This window comes from Lagenorhynchus albirostris, chromosome 14, assembly GCF_949774975.1.
Source record: "Lagenorhynchus albirostris chromosome 14, mLagAlb1.1, whole genome shotgun sequence".
NCBI lineage: Eukaryota > Metazoa > Chordata > Mammalia > Artiodactyla > Delphinidae > Lagenorhynchus > Lagenorhynchus albirostris.
In genome coordinates, this window is record NC_083108.1 from 36,636,015 (window position 1) to 36,657,417 (window position 21,403).

A 21,403-nucleotide genomic window follows, 5' to 3' on the forward strand; every position below is an offset into this window, starting at 1 on the left:
ATATCTTGGCTATTATGAATAATGCTGCAACGTTACTGGAGCATGGGGGTACAGATAGCTCTTTGATATCCTGTTTCCATTTCCTTTGGGTATATACCCGAAGTGGAATTCCTAGATCATATGGTAGATCTATTTTTATATTTTTGAAGAATCTCCATGTTGTTTTCCATAGTGGCGGCACCAATTTACATTCCCACCAACAGTGTACAAGGGTTCCCGTTCTCTACACCCTCACCAGCACTTTATTTCTCTTGTCTTCTTGATGAGAAACTGCAGTCTGGTTTTACCAAGCTACTTGGGGTTTCCCCAACATTCCCCAACACATCATGCTCCCCGGTCACCAATCCTTCCACTGGCCACAATGCCTCCTTCCCTTGTCTGCCACGTAGACATCTGCTCCTTCCTGACTCAGATGAAACCTAGCCTGGGCTGCTCCCACAGTGCTGCATCCATCCCTCTTTATCACCTGGCTCATTGTTCTGTGATGATCTGTGTAGATGCCTGTGCCTCCTTTCCCCCACAGGAAGTCTCCGAGAACAGAGGTCATGTTTTATTTTGTATTCCTAATGATTGAGTCCTAAATGTAAATGCTAATTCCTTTATCTCCTGCTGGTATTTCTCCTGGGCCAGTTTGTGAAAATGGGCAGGATTTGATGCAAGAGAGTATCAGGAACTAGACAGGAAGTCATGCCTTGGGGGAACAGACATGCTTCTTTATCTCATCAGTGAGGTAGGTGACCACATACAGTATAAACTGGCAGGGGCTTAGGAAGGGTAGGATACTCACATGGAGAGACCCTCCCAACCTGACCACTGACACCCAAAAGAGTAATAATAGTAAGGTAGGTAAGGATGGTAAGGATGCTGAGCCTCAGAGCAGACACATAACTTGATGATGGTCATGCAGCTGGCCACCGGAAGAGTCGTGATTCAAATCCACTCATCTACCCCAAAGCTCCTACTTTCCACTGTGCTGTCGAACAAGAAATCAGGCTGAAACTGCAGGTTTCATTTGGTGGGAAAACATGTTTATGCACAGTTACACTGTCTTCCTCAAATCCTTTCAGACCATAACAAGGCATTAAATAAGTAATCATAAATAGGGATTTTAGTAAATTCACATCCACACACACTTGCCTAAAGCCAATTCTTCCCCTGAGCGAGAGCCTCCCTGTGGGGTGGGAGGTGCAGGTGCCAGACTCCTGAAGGAGATGACGTGAGGGAACAGGCAGGTGGTGGGAGGGGGAGAGGATAGAAGGCTGTGAGTGGAAGCTGCTGGAGAAGGCAGCTCCCAGTCCTGCAGATTCTGTCTTGACAAAGCCCCTCTGCCACCCGCAGCTACTGTTGGGATTCAGGACCTTGCTTACCCCACCCAACTGTCTGCAGTTGCCTCACAAGGATTCCCCTGCTCTTAGCCCCATCCATCCCAACACAATTCTCTCCTCAACACAGCCTGACCTCACTGAAGCACAGCCCAGATGTGCTCCAACACATTCAGAGACTCCCACTACCTTCTGATTGAAGTCTCAAATCAGCAGCTCAGCTCAAGGACTATGATACTCAGCCTCCAACCAACCAACCAGATTTGTCCCCCCACCCCATTACTGTTTCAGACACCCCAGGCTTCAGCTTCAGGCCCAGAACATGACTCACTGCATCCCAAATGAGCCTTGCTCTTCCCACTCTTCTTTCCCTTCTCCTAAAACACCACTGTCTTCTCTTAGGCTGCCAACAAACATTTGTAGAGCACCTACTAGGAATCAGGTACAGTGTTGGCTTGTAACATCAGGTTTCTCCTTCAACACTTAGTGCAAAGGCTGACTTCTGCATGAGGTGTTCATCAGTCTCCTGATGAGAAGTAACTTCATCCTTCTCTATGTGCTCAAATATTTATAACACCTGGCCTTGAGACACAGGCATACATCTGCCTCCCCCAGCCCTGTAAACTCCATAGGGTCAGAGAGTATGGCATTGATGGCAACAAGCCCCATCATTGATCATGGTGAGCTTCAGTCCAATCTGTATGGACCAATGGACAATTCCAGAGTTCCTGGGTCATCACTCCCCACTGGCATGTAGAGCACAACAAAGAATATTATTGAAACAATCGCCAAAGTACCAAGGTATGAATTATTTGAAGCATCTAATTATTACAAAGGCGTAATAGAAATCATTTAGTGCCCTGGATAATTCTGATTTACCTAACATTCTTCCTATCGTGTACCTACACAATTAAACAGACTATGTGAATCTGTAACACTTGGTGCTATCAGACAGAGTCAATACGCAAGCCACGATGAAGAGGATCAAAATTATACTGTGCATTCCCTCTTGGGCTTAGATTCCAACCTCTAACGGTAAAAATAAAAGTGGATGTCAGGCTTGAGACACATTTGTTCCATCAGCCAGTTGGAAATCATTTATTAAACACCTGCTGCACCATCCTGCAGCTGGGCTATGAAGTAAATGGACACAGTTCCTCCCTCCAGGTGTTTCTGCTCTGGTCAGGAATACAAGACTTACTCATGAAAAAACCAAGCTAAACAACACACAAGCAAGGTGTAAATTAATAATATGAATGCTGAGGAAAAATCAAAGTAAGAGAAAAGTCCAAAAAGTTGAGAGTAATCAGGAAAGATGCATTGGAACCATCTTACTTTCTCAGTAGAGACGAGCAATGAGCCTCAAAAATCCCTGTATTAACCATCTTAAGGTGTCAGGTCCAGATGGTTCTGGTGGAGAAGGAGATCCTCTGTGTAGGGCATCTAATCCTTTAGGCCTTTCACTTATTCACATATTTCCCAATTCATTACTCAGTAAATATTTGTTGAGTACTTACCACATGCCAGACCCTGTGCTAATGCCCAGAATATGGTGGTGAACCCCATGGTCTTTGTGAATTAGTGGGGTTTGGAATGTACTACAAGAGAGGGTCTTTTTAATTTTGGAACTTTACGCCTTCAAATGTAAGTTGATATTCAAGTGAGTTGAATTCCTAGGCATAGAATAGATGATGATTGGGATGGAAGGGTGGTGGTTCAGAGGCAGGTTGGATGGCAGGAGGAAACCTTACTGAGACCAAATCCATCATAATTTATAGCATTTCAAGGGTTAGAGGTTTGGGGGCAGCCATGGAGAAGAAGTAAGGGAAGAAGCTTCTGCCCAAGAAATAGAGGCCACAGAGGGTTCTGCGCCAGGGTCAGCCCCCACCCCCAAGCTGAGACTTGGCATTGCTGGCATGGATGGCAGAGCCAAGAAGTGCAAAAACAATCAAATGGGGCTGCCATCAATGAGGAAGCATCGTGCAATGCCAGCACTTGATTTGGAAAGTATTCATAAGGTTTTCTTGGCTAGGATATTTAAGACAAAAATAGAAATATTCTCATCAATGATTTATAAGATTGCTTTAGCGAGATGGGGCAGAACCCAGTATAACAAAGAGCAGAAAAGCAGCCTCCTAACTTGTCACTGGGCTGGAGAACATGGGCCAGAAGAGAGAGAGGCGTGAGCGGCTGCTTCTTGTTCCTATCATAGAAATCAAAGCTGGGAAAATCTACCAATTTAGCCAGTCTGAACCTCAGAACCCAAGCCACTTATTGGAATCTTCCAACTGCAATTTTATTCTTCTCTGGGGTAGAAGTCTCCAGAGGTGATATCTGAAAGGTGCACGTGTATTATAGAGAATAATAACAGTATGAATAAATTAGCAGCCAATCAGATAGAAACATTATTCCAAACAGAAAGCATCTCTTCTGGATTCTACCCTTGGAAGAGGTGGAGACGGGGACCAAGGAATGAAACAAGAACAGATTTAGAAAGAGCAGAAAGTGAGAGAAAGCCTTCCCACAATAAGGTAAGGTCATTTCACAGTTACGTGCTGAGCTTATTATAAGCCCATTCTTGGATTCTCTTCAGTTATGCACAAACGGACTCCATCTCCTGGACTCTCCATTGGAAGCATATGGGATGGGAGAGGAGAAGTCACTCATTTCAGACCAGCGCCTCACGCCTGTTGACCAATCTCCAGTCCCTGATACCTCCTGCCTCCACCCCATCATACCCGAAGCTCCCCAGCCGATCGTCCTGAAACTCAAAATCTCATCAAGGCACCACTGTAATGGGGACAACTTTCTGCACCCTATTCCTCAACTACAAGATCAAGATCCTACTCAGACTGACATGTTGGAAGCTCTCCAGTCATATAAGGATTTATTGTGCACACAGGATGCCAGGCTCTGGGGTGCAAAATTGAACAAGAAAGGCACACTTGTGCCCTTGAGGAGCTTACCGTCTACCAGGGCTGGGGGGAGCAGGGAGGAATCAACCAGTAAATTAATCAATTAATAACAATTGTGCAGATGGCTGTAAAAAGGAGAGTGAGGATGAGAATTGTACCATCTGAGACTGAGGGACCCAGCACAGGGGGAAGGGGGAAGTGACAGAAGACAGGCTTAGAAGGAAAAGCAGAGGGGACAGGGTGAGTTATGAGCGTCCTGGAATAACAAGCCTAGGAGTTGGGCACCATCCCAGTCGCAATGGGGAGCCACTGAAGGCTTTTGAGGAGGGAGTTGGCAAGACCAGATCTAGGATTTAGAAAGCCCATTCTGTCTGCAGAATGAAGTGCATGTGGGTCAGAGAAGGCAAAGCCAATGGCAAAAGACCAGTTAGAAGACTATAGCAATAGCATAAGTGAGCAAGAATGCAGGCCTGACAGGGAGGAGGTGAAGATGTGGAGAGCTGGCAGGACTTGGCGGCCAAGGGCATCTGTAGGATGAGGGAGAGGATACAGTCAGGAGTGATTCACATTTTGGCTGAGATGACTGGGTAGATCATGGGGCCAAAATAAGAACCTCAAGTCGGGGGGATATATTTTCTCATGGGAAGAGAGAACCCCTGAGTCTGAGAGTCTTTTGATGGAAACCTCCAGAAGTTGTAAGTAAGAGGCTGAAGCTCAGGAAGGCAGAGGAGACTGACTGTGCATGTTCGACTGGGACCTTCAGCCTGGGACAGGGAATTACCATCCTGTGTGAGAATGTAGTTCCCTAGGAGACTGCAAGGCCTTAAAAAAGAAAATTCAAGGCTGGGACTGGGGTAACCCAGCATTTGAGGACTGGACAGAGAAAGGGCTCAGTCGGGGGACTAATGAGAAGTAGTAGGTGAACAAAGAGAGAACAGTGTGTTTCTTAAAAGAGAAAAAAGATGGTTCAAAGAAGTGATTAGTGGCATTAACACGAAAACTAAAAACGTAGCCACTGGATTTGGCCAAGGAAGCCACTGATGACATTAGTAAGAATAATTTTGGTAAAGTGGGAGAGACAAAAGCCAGTCTGAGCATATTACAGAACAAATGAGAAACAAAGAAGTAGAGAAAGCAAGGGTAGCCACCTATATCAAGACCTCTGGCACAGGAAAGGAGAGAGATGGGGACATCTTGAGAGAAAGGAGTCATGGCAGGACTTTTTAAAGGAATTGGCCCATTGTTAGGCAGACCCAAGAGACCTCAGGATGCTAGAGGATCGATTCCTCCAAGGCGTGTGGCAGTGAATAAGACGACCTCGAAACTCCACGCCAAATCTCAGATTCCTTGCCTCTCTGGAAAATGAACCACATCAAAACAATCATTTTCACAGGGTCTGTTGAGGATAAGGAGACATACTTCAGCATGAGCATCAGGATATCGGGATTAGAAGGGAGCACTTTCCTGTGCATCTTGGATATGAGTCAAGGAGCATGTCTATCTCCCCTAAAAAAAAAACAAAAAAAACTGTAGGTCACATGGCTCAGGCTAGAGAAAGGAACTCAGGAGGGAACCCATTCCCTCCCTCTAAGAGAACATCAGCTCCCCCTGGGAGGGAGCCAGGGAAATAGGATCAGGCTGAAAACAGATTGCACAGCAGCAGAGCTGACCCGCCCTCCCACCTCTGTGCCTCTTTCCCCAGGGCGGAGGCACTGCCCCCCTAGGCTCCCTGTGAACTGGGAAGCAGACAGTGCTCTGTGCCTCGACCTCCGCCAGCACCCATGGGCCCTGGCCTGGCCAGCTGCTGAGACAGCCTTCCTGGGAGGCAGCATCTCCACTGCCCATGCAGCCTCAGCTCCTGGCCCAGGAATACAGAGGAGCGAGAGAGGAGGAAAGACAAACAGGGTGAAAAGGAAATACAAGGGAGAGACAGAAAGAAACAAAGATGTGCTGAACAATGAAGAAACAGCCATTTATAACTAAAGGGTAAGTGTGTGTGCATGAGAGAGAGAGAAAATGAGAGAGAGCCCTGGGTTGTATATCTGACCCTTGAGCAAGTCACTTTACCTCTTTGGATGTTAATTGCCGGATGTGTAAAATGAGAAAAGTGGATTAGAAGATGCCTAAGGTTCCTTTCAGGTGGAAAATCCTGTGTTTCTCAAATTCTGTATCTGTATATATACAGCACCCCCAGAGGCCAGAAGCATTAGCAGCACAAAGAAAATATAATAAACCCCAATAAGGACGAGGCGCTCACCCATGTGTGTGTCTGGCAAACACGTAAACACATGCACACGTGCGCACGCCCACTCTCTCTCTCTCTCTCTCTCTCTCTCTCTCTCTCACACACACACACACACACACACACACACACACACACACACACACACACACGGCACACACAGGAGGGTGGGCGCTCTGTTTCAGGATCTGCCTCTCAGTGAAGGAGGCGGTTAGAGCACATTAGAGCTTACACATAAAACTTGTCTGATCAATTTACAGCCATGCCTCTTCTACATACTAGGAAATGCTAAATCTCCACCAACCTAAATATTTGAAAAATGAATCATTTTAGATTGTCAAGCTTTCTAAGTAGCTAAGGATTTACTCTTCAAATGATCAAAACTAGTTTTAAAAGCCACCCCAGAGGGACATATTTGGTTTTTTGTATTATAACCAGACTGCCGAACCTGGCTTCACTGTAGATTCCCAATAGCGCTGGTTATCCTATTGCCGAGAGCTGTGCCAGGCTGGGCTGGTGTCCCCAGGCACAGCAGCAGGAGGGAACAGACCACAGAAGCCTTCCTGATTTGGGGAGAAGAGCTGGGAGTGGAGACAAGGAAGGGCAGGCGTTCTTGCTACACAGCACATCCCTCCCATCCCAGAGCTGGACCTTAAACAGGAAAGGGTTGGGGGAGAAAAAGCACATTTTCAAAGGAAGCCGAAAGTTGGGCACTGGGCAACACCTCCTGTTTGGGTGGCTCTGGGCAACCTGGGGCCACCACTGGGGTGGGTGGGTATAAAAGGAGAGTGGGTTTAGGCAGAAAGATGGGGTTAAACAGATTTCATCAATTCTTTCTCCCTGTCCATCCCACCTGCCTGAGGTGTGGGAGAATTCCGGAAGCTATCTGGTTGCCGTCTGGGGTGGGAAACACAGGAAGAGACCTAGAAGCCGGGGTCTGCCCCCACCCCCTGGGTGAGGGAGGATGAGAGGCTGTAGTTGGGTGTAGGAGATGGGGGGATTCGGAGGCTGCCTGTGACCATGACATCCAGCTGGGGCCTGGTGGGCAGGGGAACTTGTCAGCTCCCACTCTAGGACCCCTAGGTTGGAGATCCTCCAGGAGACCATAAAGGCCCAGACAACAGCACAGGGACAGCCTGAGGACCCCTCCCCAGCACAGGTTGTGTAAGTTTCCCCCTACCTCAGATGCCATCTTGGCTAGAAGAGAGAGGGAAAAAAACTCCAAAGACAGAGGATTTGCCCATATAAGACTGATTACCCTGAAAGAAAATGACTGACCACTAACTAACACGTTTGAAGCCTTCCTCTTCCCCTGGCATAAAAGAGCCTGGGCCCTGGGCCGGGAGAGCAAAATCACAGTTAAAGAAAATAAAGGCCACTGCGTGTTTGCCCCTGTCAGTGTTAAGTCCCCGAATGCTGCTGCAAGTGAGAGCTGGCTCTGGCCCTGTCCTCACCTGCTACCCCTGCAGCCCCTAAGCATCTTCCCAGCCCTTCCTGGGAGGTCTCACCCCAGGGCTCAGGGCCAGGGACCCGAGGACAGGGGCATTTCCAGCCTGAGAGGCAGGGCAGTGCTCAGAGAGGCCAGGGAGATGCACCAGTCAGTGTGGGAGGAGGGAGGGTGTGGGCACTGGGTGCTGGCTGGAGGCCTCTACCCCGCTCAGAACCTATGAGTTATGGTGGCACAGAGGATGGAGGGCTGGCTCCTTCTGGAGGCACCAGACCACTTCAGGCCAGCCTCAGACTTAGCTTATAAGATTTGAGGGGCCAGAGAAGGCCTCAGGCTACCCCAGAACTGTTTCCCAACAAAGCCCTCTTGCTGAGAATCTGTTTCCAAGGCAAAGGACTGAAGAACACAGTAGCCTGTGAGAATATTCAGGTAAAGGGTGAAACTGGAAGGAGGCAGGGAGTATCCCCTGGGCCAAGCTGGGGCAGAGCACCAGCCTGGGACCTGGACAGGTGGGCCTGGCCCCTGGACCTCCTCCATGGACCCCAGAGCCCAGTGTGACTGCCAATAAGATCACAGCCAGGGGACCCTCTGGACACAGTGGTCTTGAGAGCTCTCAGCCCCTGGGTCCCTGTGGCCTGACAGCCCAGGAGACCCCTGAATCTACTCATCACAGCCCCTGACAGGCCCCACAGCCCATTGTCACCACTCTGCTCTAGACCATGTGAACACACACACACACAGACATGCTCACAGACAGACGCACAGACACATGCCAAGATGACCAGCACTCTGGATAAAGGGCCTCACTTAGAGTCAGGCCTCCCTCTTGTGGCCTTGGTCATCTTATTATTATTAGATTCTGAGGGGTGTGAAAATATCAACAGCCTCAGGCTCTGCCATCTCTCAGAGGAGGCATGGAACCCACCTGCTCTTTCACAGTCTAGAAACTGACTTTAACATCATCGTCATCACCATCACCACCATCAGAGCCAAGTGGGGTCAGAGAGATAATCCAAGTAGGTGGGTGAGTGCCCTCATCAGGAGCTGCAAGGACCAGGCCCTAGGAGAGATGCTCAGGAGAATACAGGTCGAAGCTGGGAAGGGGAGATGTGAACAATGATGAAAGCTCAACTTTATCCGATCTGCACAAAGAGATGATTTGTGAATCAAAATGGTGGAAGACAGGTGTGCTGCGCCCACATAGGACCAAGGGGACCTGGTTCCAACTCAAGGGCTGTAAGGATTCAGAGTAGCAGAGACCAGTGCTACTACAGTGGTGGGGATGGCAGGGTAGGACTTGTTATGAAGAGAGCTGACAGCACTGCATGAGTTAAATAAGTGAGCCTAAGTAAGTGGAATCAGCCAACCTGATTTTGAATTTTCACTCTGTCATTTCCTGGCTGTGTGACCCTAGAAAAGACACCTAACCTCTCTGATCTTCAGTAACCTGGTATGTAAACTGCCAGTGCCTCCCTTATAAGGATGCAGAGAGGAGGAACTAGGCCACTATGAGGGCTGGGCAGTCTGGGCAGTCGTAAGCAGCTGGTAGCACCAGATAAGGGTAAACAAAGGCAAGGAGACTTAAATGAGGACCGTGTGTGCATAAATGCAGAGGCCAGAGGAGGAGGATGGCTGTGGACTGCCCAGACGGTCACGCCCCAGAAAGGTGGGGCACCCAGGCTGGACGAGGGTGTGGCTGGAGGGGACACCCCTGAGGCCCCATCTCTGAAGAAGCTACAGCCGTGGAGTTGGCAACCCTGCCAAACAAGTTGTCAGACCAGCCCTTCAGGGCTTTCTTCCCACTGGTCCTGACTCTGATGGAAATCAGCAGGCCGGCGGTTTGGGCCTGGGCAGCGCAACAGACAAGGCCCTGGAGACAGCTTAAGTGGACAATAATTGCAGGTTATTATATACCGGGCTACAGCCAAAAGCCAGGCAGCTATTAAGTGTGATTGGGAGAAATAATCAGGAGAAGGAGGATGGATGTGAGAACCGAGCTGCTCTTTCTGTTCTCAGGGCTGCTCTGAGGCCAGGGCTGTGCAGAGGCAGGATGGAGGTGGGTGGGGGCAGGAGCCCATCTATTAGTATAAGCACCCTACACTCTGGGAAGCAATTCCATCGTTCCTTGCCTCAGATCCTCCCTGCTTCCCACGATGTATGTAGAGCAAGGATTACTGTTCCTCTCCCATGATTCAGAGAATAAGGTCCAGAAAGGGGAAGCAGACGACCCAATCATACAGCGAGTCTTTCCCGAGTCCCATCAGAGCCTGGATTGAGCCTCTCTGTTATTTGATGGTCACAGAAGTGACTCCTGGCATGAAGTCCATCAAGACCCAGCTCTGCTCTCAGTGGGCTGGTCATGAGGTTGAGCAGGGATCATCTCAGACCTGGGACTGGGAACGGTCGTTAAGACCCAATGCGGGGCTTCCCTGGTGGCGCAGTGGTTGAGAGTCTGCCTGCCAATGCAGGGGACGTGGGTTCGTGCCCCGGTCCAGGAAGATCCCACATGCCGCGGAGCGGCTGGGCCCGTGAGCCATGGCCGCTGAGCCTGCGCGTCCGGAGCCTGTGCTCCGCAACGGGAGAGGCCACAAAAGTGAGAGGCCCGCATACTGCAAAAAAAAAAAAAAGACCCAATGGGGCACAGATTTTTCCGTGTGGATCTCAGTCAGGACAAGAGCAAGGAACTGGGAAATGCAGAGGGGGAAGGTTTATAACAATAAGATTGGTTATTTCTTAGAGCTTTATATATTCATTAGCTCCTTCTCTGGGATAGAAGGAGACCTGGAAGCCCATTTTCTAGATGAGGATACAGAAACCAAAAGCGATTCCGTGACTTGTCGCAGGTGGGGCAGTGATGCTGTCAAAGGCAGGGCCAGTGTGACAATTGCTGGTCTGGGAGCTTGCAGACCACATTCAAGATCTGTCTATTGGGGAAGACTTTGGCAGAGGTAACTTTACCCCGTCCTCTGACACCAGGCCAGAAGGATTTGGGATTTAATCCCTTCTGGCCAGAGTTTCCCATTGCATCAATATCAGAGGAGGGTCTTTCTTTCTGGGCCAAGGATGACATGAGGTTGCCCTTGTAGGATGTGTGGATCACACATTCCCAACCTCCCACCTCCCACCCTCAGCTCCTCAAAGCCCACAACTCAGTTTGGATACGAGAAGGAGGCACCCGCATCCCTGACTCACAAACACCATGGACATCTTCAAGGAGATTCCCACAGACCAAACACTGCCTTCATTATTTCCTGCAGCAAGTTTTACAGAGACAGCCCTGCGCTGACGGGGACACCAAAGTGTGGTGGTGGGCAATGGACCAGCCCCCGACTCCTCCAAACACAGCACCTCGCAGACATCCAGGAAAGTCTGCACAAGGCTCAGGGCCACCCTCAGGTTCTGATGACCTACCCCTCCCTCCGGGGATTGCCTCTCCCAGACAGGCCCTCCCTCCCACCCCCGGCCAGGCCTCCCCAGCCCCAGTCTGGAAATGACCCTGCTTTGGGTCACAGGAGAGCAGGAACCTCACGCAGAGAGGGATCAATTACATTGTGACTCAGCGAGAGGGCACGGAGCCAGGGAGTGAGTCACAGAGCTTGCCCACCCTCTCCTTTCCGGGAGGGGGGTCGGTCATGCAGGCCTGTTGTGGGAGCCTCCCAGGGTCTGGGCACACAGATGTGTGGATGCAGGTTCCCAGGCAATGGGGGGTGCTACAGTGTGGGCCCTTCCTAAAGCCTGAATGAGGTGCGCATCACTGAACTGCTGGGCTGGAAGAAACTCGTGGGGCCCCTCCCTGACATGTGCTCTGCTCCCCCAAACCCCCTCACAACAACACTGCACCCACAACCAGGTCTCTTCTCTCCCCAACACACTGGAAGGACCACTGAGGAGAAACCCCAATTATCCTCTTCCTTAGAAAATCTCCATGTCCTATTACACATAGTCTAAATGCTATTTTCTGCTACAGCCTATATTTATCCCTGGAAAGGAGAGACTTAGTTTACTTTCTAATGAATACACTCATAACAAACACAGCTCGCATTTAATGGGCATCTACTATGTGGCAGATACTATATATTTAATACCTCTTGTAGTAATTTATTACCGCTTTATGACAATCATATGCAGTGTTATCATGCCCATGTTTCAGATGAGGAAACTGAGGCTGAGAGCACAACTTATATGGCTGGTAACTTATAGATCTGTCTGGTTCCAAAGTTCAGACTCTTTCTATACATGATGCATGTACTATGCCTATATGTATCTACGGTAACTTAAGTTTTATATGCTTATTTTAAAGCAATAAATACCCAGTTGTGTTTATAGACTGCATTTCTTTAATTTTACTCTGCACAAAATTTACATTAATGTGCCTGTTTAGTAGGAGACCAGAATTTATATACACGACTTTGCTTATACACTTTGGAAGACTTTGAACTTATTAAAAGAAGATCACCATCTGGAAATTATTTGGCGGGAGGAGGATGGTTCTTGAAAACCTACGACACCTGCTTTAAATATTCCGAGTGGTAGCAAACCTTCATCCTTTGAATGCAGCAATGACCTATGGAAAATGGGCCCAATAAACTGCCCCTCCCCCTCAGCACGTGTGTTGGGCTGGGGGTGGAGGGTGATTTCTTCCTTCTTCATAAATACCCAGGCTTTACCTTCATTGTCCTGCTCTTGTGTCATTGATTACACTTTTCTGTGTTAGAAGCAGCAGCAGGTTAGCAGATGGTCAGTGAGTCCCTACCCTGAGTCTTTCCTATGGGCTCAGTCTGCAGCAAACCCCTGCCCCATGGCCACTTGCCACCTCGAACACAAGCCTACAACCTGCCATGGCCTTCACTGCCGGACCTGACTGCCCACATGCCCTCTCCATCCCCATCACACGCCTCTCCTTCTCTCTCCCCAGGCCATGCAGCCACAGCCTTCTTGTCAAGCTCTTGTCAGCACCCAGCTGCTGGGTGAGGGAGCAAGAAGGATCCATATAGGTGGGTGAGTCTGAAGCCCCCAGATAACAACCCTTTGAAGATCCAGCCCAGTGAACATGTCCTGCAGTCTCACCTTCCCAAGCCCCCGTCCAGTTGGTGTCTCCCTGTCCCCTCCCAGCCACCTCACTCCATGTCACCTGCATAGCCGGTGGACACTGGGTTTCTTAACCCCAGCACTATCTGAAGGACGGTATGCCAGCCTGGGAGGGAGCCTGGCGGCTTTGGTGAGAATTCAGATGAGAGAGCCCAGGTAGATAGAAGCTGTCCATCTAGCAACATTATCAGAGAAATTGTGGCCACAAGAAAGTGACATTTATGCACAGCATTGGGTGTGTAATAAATACAATGCACTATTCCAGTTTCCAAAGTGAGCCCAGTGTCTGAAAACCTCAGGGCTCATGTACAATAAATTAACATGATTAAAAACGAATTGGTAAACCATCGCAATGAAAAGGAATCGCTGCGGCAACACCTCTCAGGTAAGAAGGGGCTGCGGAGTACCAGCAGCCGGTACCCTGGGCAGGCCCCAGGTAGGGGTGCTGACGACGCCTTGCACTCCCAGAAGGCTGCCCGCTCCCAGGAGCACCTGGACAAACAGTCGTGCAGCAAGTGAGGGCACCCACTGTAGGGCCCGCTTAGGCCCCAGCTGGAGGGGGTGCACGGCCTCCTCTGTAGGATGTGGGAGGGGCCTGGGACAGCCCCACAGCCACCACCGCACAGGCCACGGGTGATGCTCTGACAACACTGGCTGGTCAGACGCTGATCTAAGGGCTTCACCTACATCTACTCAGTTACTCCTCACAACAACTGGATGAAGTAGCTGCTATTCCTCTTCCTAGTTTACAGATGAGGAAACTGAGCCACAAAGAGATTAAAAAAAAAAACCTGTCCAAGGTCCCAGAGTTAGTAAGTGGGAGAGGCATGGCTTGAAGCCAGCTTTACCTAAGCGCAGTTAAGTACCTGCTTCTGTTGGAGTGAGTGCTGCCTGGCCCGGACTGTCTCCTTTTTAAAAAATGTAAATTCTCTGCGAAAGATAAAGAATAAATTCCTAACCCTTCAGTTCAAATAAGTTAACTTTCTCTACACCTTTTTGTAGCCCATTGTGACCCTCAGTTTCTATTCTCACCTTAACAATTTTCACATAAGAACCATGAGTCAGCCTCCCAGATATGCCACGGTCTCCCCTTCTAGGATGTGATGTGAGGAAGGAAAGGAGGGTGGAAGAAAGGATCACAGTCTCCATTTTACAGAGGAGGAAGCTGAGACCCAGGAAAGCCATGACTCAGATCCCTCCCACTGAGCTCAGGCTCGCCCAGCCCAACACACGGGATGCAGGATGCAGGATGCCTGGGCTGCAACTCCAGGTCCCTCTACCCTGCCTCTCCATTTCCTGCCTGCCCTCAGCCAAAGTGAGGCAAAGCCCAGATTGGCACGAAAGCCTGGAACAGGAGCCTCGAGGGCACATCCATGCTGACCGAAATGTCGGAGACTCCCCAAAGCATTTCCCACTGCTGCCCAAGCCCAGGAGCCCCCACAAGACCAGGGCCATGTGTCCCTGGGGGCTCAGCCAGCCAGGAAAGAAGTCCAGAGGCCCCGCCCTCACCAGCCCTGGCACTTGTCTGAGCTCCGAGAGACAGCCAGTCTCTTCTGAGGAGCCCCTGCGTTTCCCAAAACACACAGCGTCCCACCCCCAATTTTCTTCCTCCCTCCAGGGGTTTGCTCCCGTGGCCAGGCCTGCTGTGGGCTCAGGACAGGACAGGGGAGGGGAGCCCTTCGACCGTGCATTCTGGGCGGCAGCAGGCTGCTATTGTTAACTGAGAGAAGGCAGGCGCTGTTTTCCTCTTCTTTCCCACCTCAATTATTGTTCCTTCCCAAATTATTCAAGGACAGAACCCCTGGGCTTATGACGAAGATAAAAAACAGACTTCCGAGGCTGCCTTCAAAGCCTCGTCTTGCCCTCCCCACCCAGCTCCACACAGGAGTCTCCACCTCCTTACCATCACACAAGAGCCCAGAGCCCCTTGCCCTCTCCAGGCCCAGCAGCTCCACGCACTGCCTCAACCTCTCTCCTCTCTTCCCAAGCTGACCCACCCCTTCCTGCAGAAGCAGATCAGAGCTCTCTCCACCAGCGAGCCTCTCCTGGGTGCCACTGCCCACACAAGCACCGCCTTCTTCAGGGTCCCGTGGCACAAGTCTCTGGCACCTTTCACTCTAGCCCCCGATTGGGTCGTGCCTGTGTGTGATTACTCAGCTCTCTGAGTCAGTCCCTTGGCCCAAACAGCAAGGGAGTCAATCTCCCTCTCTCCAGCCTCCCCTCACTGCCCTCTGCAGGGCTGGGCCGAGCAGTCACTCCAGAAAGATTTTAATTGGAGGTCTGGTCTCTGTTAGGGGAGCCCCATGCAGACGGAAGCTGTTTTCACCTGGTTCCTCAACAAAACCTTAGAGAACAAGATACCTCTTGTGCTCCTAGCCCTAGGGCCAGGCCATCACCCAGCTCTCTGGCCATCTACCCCCTTCGGCACCCTGCCTTCACAAGGACCCCTTTTTCCTCAAGGCTGCTACCCCCATCACAGATCACCACACACAGTTTGGATTGTCTTCTGTTTTCTTGCATGTGAATGTGGAACTCCTTGGGCCTAGAAGATACTTATCCATCTGTTGCCATTCGCTGTTCTGGGGCTTTTCACTGGGTATGACTTTGGTCTCTCTAAAAAGACAGCCAGATTCTTCCCAGGTCTGTCCTTTCTCTGCTGCTTCCAGTGCGAGAGTGGAAGGGCTAGATCAACACAAGAATGACTGAGTGGTGGTGCTTCTAAGGCAAGCTGCTGTGTCTGTTCTGAACTACTTGTTCTCATCCTGGGCTCGGAACTTCTGGGACAGAGTCTGCCTGGGGCCCTGCAGCACGCCATTCTTAGAGTCTATTTGAATGAATACAGCATTGCCCCCCAAAGTCAGATTAGCCATTGGTGTCTAGAAACTCCAACCTGAGCACCTACTGTGTGCCTTTGCCTGTCAAGGGGGGCTGCCGAGAAGAGGCGGGGCCAGATGACTTGGTTCCTGCCCTCCACCAGTTCTCAATCTAGATGGGGAGAAGATTCACAGTCAGGAGAGCCAGTGCCAGTCTAAGAGTATGTGGCCATGGCCAAGGCTGTGGAATGTGGTCCAGTGTGTGCCAGAAGGAGGGGAATAACGGTGGCCAAACTGGAGGGACGCTGAGCACAAGAGGGCCTCCTCCCTCCTTGAGGAAGAGGGGGAGCAAAGGAAGTGGAGAGCAGGGGGCAATGGAGAGGCCTGCACACGGACACCACCTGGACCAAGATCCCCACCGCACGGGGCCCCTTACATCCCCAAAGATGAATCAGCAACAAAGTGTAAACCCCGAATGAAGAGAGCAAATGAGAAGCAACTGTTCCCAGCTCCCCCTTCCATTTGCCAGCCTTCTCCCTCTCAGTGGATGGACCAATTGTGGCCATGAAGTGGCACTTGGAGAAAAAGTTTTAAATCTGTTTAAATGTCACAGTGAGTAATACTTTGCCCCCATCTTCCCCTAATTACATTTCTCTTTGATGATTTAAGGTTAAAAAACAAAATTAACTCAAGTCTTTCTAGACTATCAAGGGCAAGGAGACCAAAGCACCAGCCTAACCATGTTCCTTACTCTTTTCTCAGGGGTCCTACTCCTTTATGGCATTATTCTGAGACACCTGTCTGTCTCAGAATTTTTATCCCTAACACTATGCTGTGGCAGAGAGGTGGGAGCCGAACAGATCCCGCTCTGCGCCTTTTAGAGATCATGCCTTGGCAGAAGTTGCTTCTGTCCCAGGAAGCTGGGGGGAGGTGGGGTATCTCACCACACACCTTCCAGAGAGCTGAAAGTTGAGGAATGTGCTACCCCTTAAGGGGAGACAGCCCAGATCCAAAATTAGCCACTCTCAGGTGGGAGAGAGGGGAGAGTGAGGAATCTTCCCTACGGACGAAGGGGCTCTCCATAACTTCAGGTCCAGGGTCCAGACGTGGAGGGAGAGAGGGAGGGGGCCTTGGTGCAGGAGGGGAGGAGGTGCAGCCCTGGAGGGAGTTGGAGCTATACCGCATGGAGGAGTCTCTGCCGGTGTCTGAAATAACCAGATGCCCCCTTTCAGTAACAACTCGACTCTCCCACTCACTCCTGCCCAGGGGTTGCTTTTATTTATGTATTGGCAATTATTATTATTAACGAAACACCTGTGAATAATTTACCTGAACCTGGGGGGAAGGAGTTGAGGTGAGGTCAGAAAGAAGTGGATGTGAACCTCAGCCCCCTCCCCTGTGCAGGTCCCTCTTTTCCCAGCCCCCCTCAGCTCACTTTCTTTACTTCCCCTTGTCCTCACTTCACTTTGTGGGGAGGAGGAGGCAGGGAGAAGAAGAGACCTCAAGGAGGAATTACTCTCCTAAACTCCCCTGTTAAGGCAGAAAGTACATTCCACTCCTTTGTGAGATTCTGGGAGTTAAGTGTCCGTGCCACAGGATGACGTTGGAAGAGATGTTTTGAACAAAGTTATTGGCCTCTGCTGTCCTGTGGGAAAGGGGAAGAGGGGGTCTAAAGCCGAGTGGGTGTACATACACACAGACACAGACACACACACACACACACACACACACACACAGGCAGAGTGTGGATATAAACAGGGTCTAGGTACACATCCACAATGCATCCGCGCAAGCACCCACAATCCTGACGAGACATATGCACACACCTCCCAGCCACCAGCTCAAACCGTCTGTGTGCCTACCAGGGACATGCTGCCTTATTACAGCACTTCACAGGCACACCAAGCCTACAGCCACATGGCAAAGAAGCTCTGTGTGTGAGTTTCAGTTCCATTCCTCCAACTTGGGTTTTTCTTAGACCATCAGATAACACTGGATAACGGAAGCCCTGAACCGAGTTATGAATCAACTATACTTACACAGGATTCCATCGAGCAAAGGCAGGAGTATCTTAAAATGAAAGGATGAAGTTCCACATATCTCAGAACTGTACTTGCTGTTTGGTTTGGACCCTGGATCCTCGAGGAGAGGTGACCCGGGTGCGCTCGGGGCCTGGGGCAGCGGAACCTCGGGGCCTCCTTGGGCCTCCTCCCGGCGCTGGAGAGCTCGGCGTTGTGGCTGTACCAAAGGAGCTTGGTCTCAGGTTTCAGGCAGCTAGGGTCTCATTTCTTTAAATAAAATTTTAAACATGATGTTGTCTAGTAACATCACGTAACCCGAGGGCAAGAAAAGAGAAACCCAAAACACCGGAAAGGGGCCGGTGGCGACCAGGACAGGGTCAAGCCAGCAGCTTTGCCCTGCAACCCGCGAGGGAGCAGGCGTGTTATTTTAATTTGCCCGGAAACCGAGAAGAGGCTGCCCTAGAAACGCAAATGTGGGAGAGCAGGGGTGCAGGTAAATATCATTAAAAGGGGAATCTATCTACTCTCCCAAGCCAAGTTCACCACCAGCGTTCGCCCCCAGAGGCGGGGCTGCTTGAACCCGGTTCCCGCGCCAGCCACTCCCTCTCCCGCGCAGCCGACGTTCTGGCCCCGGTGGGCCTGATGGGGAACCTTACGGAGTCTGGGCTGGGCGGCCGGGACCCTTTGCTCTCGCCCGCAGACGTGACTCCCAGCCTCGCACTTTTGGAGCGGGAGGTGCTGCAAACGAAGCCCGAGGGGGCAAAGCACGCAGTAGGAGTCTGGGTCCGGCCGCAGCCCGGAGAGCGATTTGGGGGTTTTATTTCTTTGATGGTGAATTTAGAAAAAAAAAAAAATTTTTTTTTTCAATTTGAACCAGTAAAGCAGACAAGGGCAAAAGCAAGCCAGTCCCTCGTGCTGGCTCACCGGCCACCGCGCCCAGAACCTGCCTGCTTCCCAGCCGGGCGAGCGGGCCGAGGCGCCCGGCTCCTACCTTCCTCCCGCCAGCCGCCTGCCGGTCCAGCCGCCGCGCTTTGGGGCGGGGAGGCCGTCCGGGACGGAATACCCACCTCCAGCCTTCGCGGGCGGGCTGGGACGAGGGTCGGGCCCCGACTCTCTACGCCCCGTGCCCCCAGCGCTGCCCAACCGCTCCCCAGACCCGTCCTCCCCAGGTAGCTCGGGTGGCGGTAGATGCCGTGCGGGAGGGCGAAGATTTGGGGCTGCTCTGGCAGGTTGGGGATGCGAGGAGGGAAAAAGCAGAGAAAGACAGTGAGAGCGCGCGCGAGAGAGAGCTCTTGTCTACAGATTTATCCACATAACATATATTTATGTAGCATTTTTTTCTCTCGACACTGATCAATGCGCACTCGGATCGCTGGGCGGACTTCCTCCAAGCCGGCTCGCTTTTTCAAGTCTAAATAAAGGGAACCAGATGGGAGAAAAAAAGCGCCCATTCCACCTTCGCCGCCGCCCCGCCCGCCGTCCCTGCCTTTGCTTCGCCCGCCTGGCGCTCTAATAGAGCGCAGCTCAGGGGATAACGCCCCCCTACATACCCACACGAAAATGAAAATCAATGTTTTTTTCAAAAAACAAAAAGTTGCACCTGCTGCTATTACAAAAAGAACCCCAGAAAGGCAAAGAGGAAGCCAGCAGCCCCGTTCCTAACTGGCACCCGCTCCCCGCGGCCGCCGGGCCCGGAATCTCAGCGCCTCCCGAAGAGCCATGCGCCTGGCGCTATTTATAGCCGGGGGCCGTCTCGGACTGTACCACCGCTGCTCGCCGGGGCCGCCGACAGGGGAGGCGCGGCGGGGCCGGCGCCGCCCCACGCCACCCTGCTCCAGGCCGCCGCCCGCCGCCGCGCTGAGCCCCCCCGCCTTAATCTCGCCCTCCCGGCCCCGCGCCCCCCTCTTCCGCGCGCGCACACTCGCCGCCCCCACCCCTGGTCTGACTGGGAACTTGAACCGGTCCAGCCTGTTTAAACGCAAAGGACAGAGATCCTGTCTGTTCAATGTAAAAAAAAAAAAGAAAAAAGAAAAAAAAATCTGATCAGACCGAAAGAGAGAGAGAGAGAGAGAGAGAGGGAGAGAGGGAGAGAGAGAGAAGAGAGGGAGGGAGAGAGAGGGGGGAGAGGAGAGAGAGCGCGAGCGCGAGCGAGCGAGAGAAGAGAGGAGAAAGAGAGAGAGCAGAGAGCGAGAGGAGAGCGAGGTGTAGAGAAACCGAGGGGGAGAGAACCCGAGTGTGTGTATGCGTGTGCGTGTGTGAGCGCGAGCGAGCTTGCGAGGGAGAGGAGCGAGAGAGTGCGAGCAAGAAAGAATAAAAGGAAAGAAGATTTTCTCTATGTATATAAAGATGGCCACGTTAGCAAACGGACAGGCTGACAACGCGAGCCTCAGTACCAACGGGCTCGGCAGCAGCCCGGGCAGCGCCGGGCATATGAACGGATTAAGCCACAGCCCGGGGAACCCGTCGACCATTCCCATGAAGGACCACGATGCCATCAAGCTGTTCATTGGGCAGATCCCCCGCAACCTGGATGAGAAGGACCTCAAGCCCCTCTTCGAGGAGTTCGGCAAGATCTACGAGCTTACGGTTCTGAAGGACAGGTTCACAGGCATGCACAAAGGTGAGTGCACCTTTCGCTCCCAACTTTGCCGGGGAGAAAGAGCGGGCGGGCGGGCCGATCGGCCAGCGACGAACGAGCGAGCGGGAGACGGCGCGAGAGGGAGCCTCGGGCGGACGCCGAGGAGGGAGGCGCTCCGGCAGCAGAGACCGGGACTGGGGTGCGTGGGGAGCTGTTCGCCGGGGCAAGGCTGGGTTTTGGGCAAAAAGCTGATAGACGCGGTTTCGTGGGGAGAGAAGCGGGAGCAGAAGAAGAAGAGAAAGACAGAGAGGATCGAGGGGAAACGGGGCTTGGATTTTTGGGTACAGCGACTTGAAAGACTGGGATGGGGACGTCTGCACCGGCCGAGCCCGGGACGCTGAGCAGACTGGCGGGCTCTCAGCCGGCCGGGGACCAAGGGTGCTGTCCATCGCCGTGGTGCTGAAATACTAAGCGGAGGTGGTTTTCTCCTTCTCCGCTCCGGGCCAGAGTAGCAGGAGCGCAGCCGTCTAAAAAGAAGAGAGGTGACAGATTCAAAGATACATTTTTTATTTCGCTATCAATTTAACAGTAAACTCTCCGTGTCGAGCTGTGTGCCTGAATAATCCGGTTGTGGTGCGAGTGGCGGAGGAGGGGTTGGGGGGGTTAGTTGTTTGAAGGAAAGGGGGACAAAACCTAAGGTAAGAATTAGCAAAGAACCAGCCATCCCCTGGGTGGAGTGGGGGGGTCAGGGAAGCCTGGATGATCCCCTCCTCCAGAAAGCAGGGCTTCGAGAAAAAAATCTGTGTGTGAAAGATATGCATTTTGGAGGGTGTATCCTAAATTATCCCAAACTCACCATGCAGAGAGGTTTATAGTACATCGTTTCTTTCCCTTGAAGCAATCATTACCAGTGAGTGCTTGGAGGAGGGGGAAACAGAATGATCAAAGAATTAAAACCCAGCAACTTTTTAGGAAAG

General features: G+C 51.5%; 1 protein-coding gene across 14 annotated transcripts in view; it reads left to right on the forward strand.

Moving 5' to 3' along the window:
* The first annotated feature begins 20,182 nt into the window (after positions 1-20,182).
* Positions 20,183-21,403, forward strand: part of CELF4 (CUGBP Elav-like family member 4) — a 298,011-nt gene continuing 296,790 nt past the window's right edge. For all 14 annotated transcript variants that reach the window (XM_060170700.1, XM_060170701.1, XM_060170711.1 and 11 more), the window contains exon 1: positions 20,183-20,468. In XM_060170700.1, coding sequence (XP_060026683.1) covers positions 20,183-20,468 — 286 coding nt within the window. The remainder of the gene's footprint in view (positions 20,469-21,403) is intronic.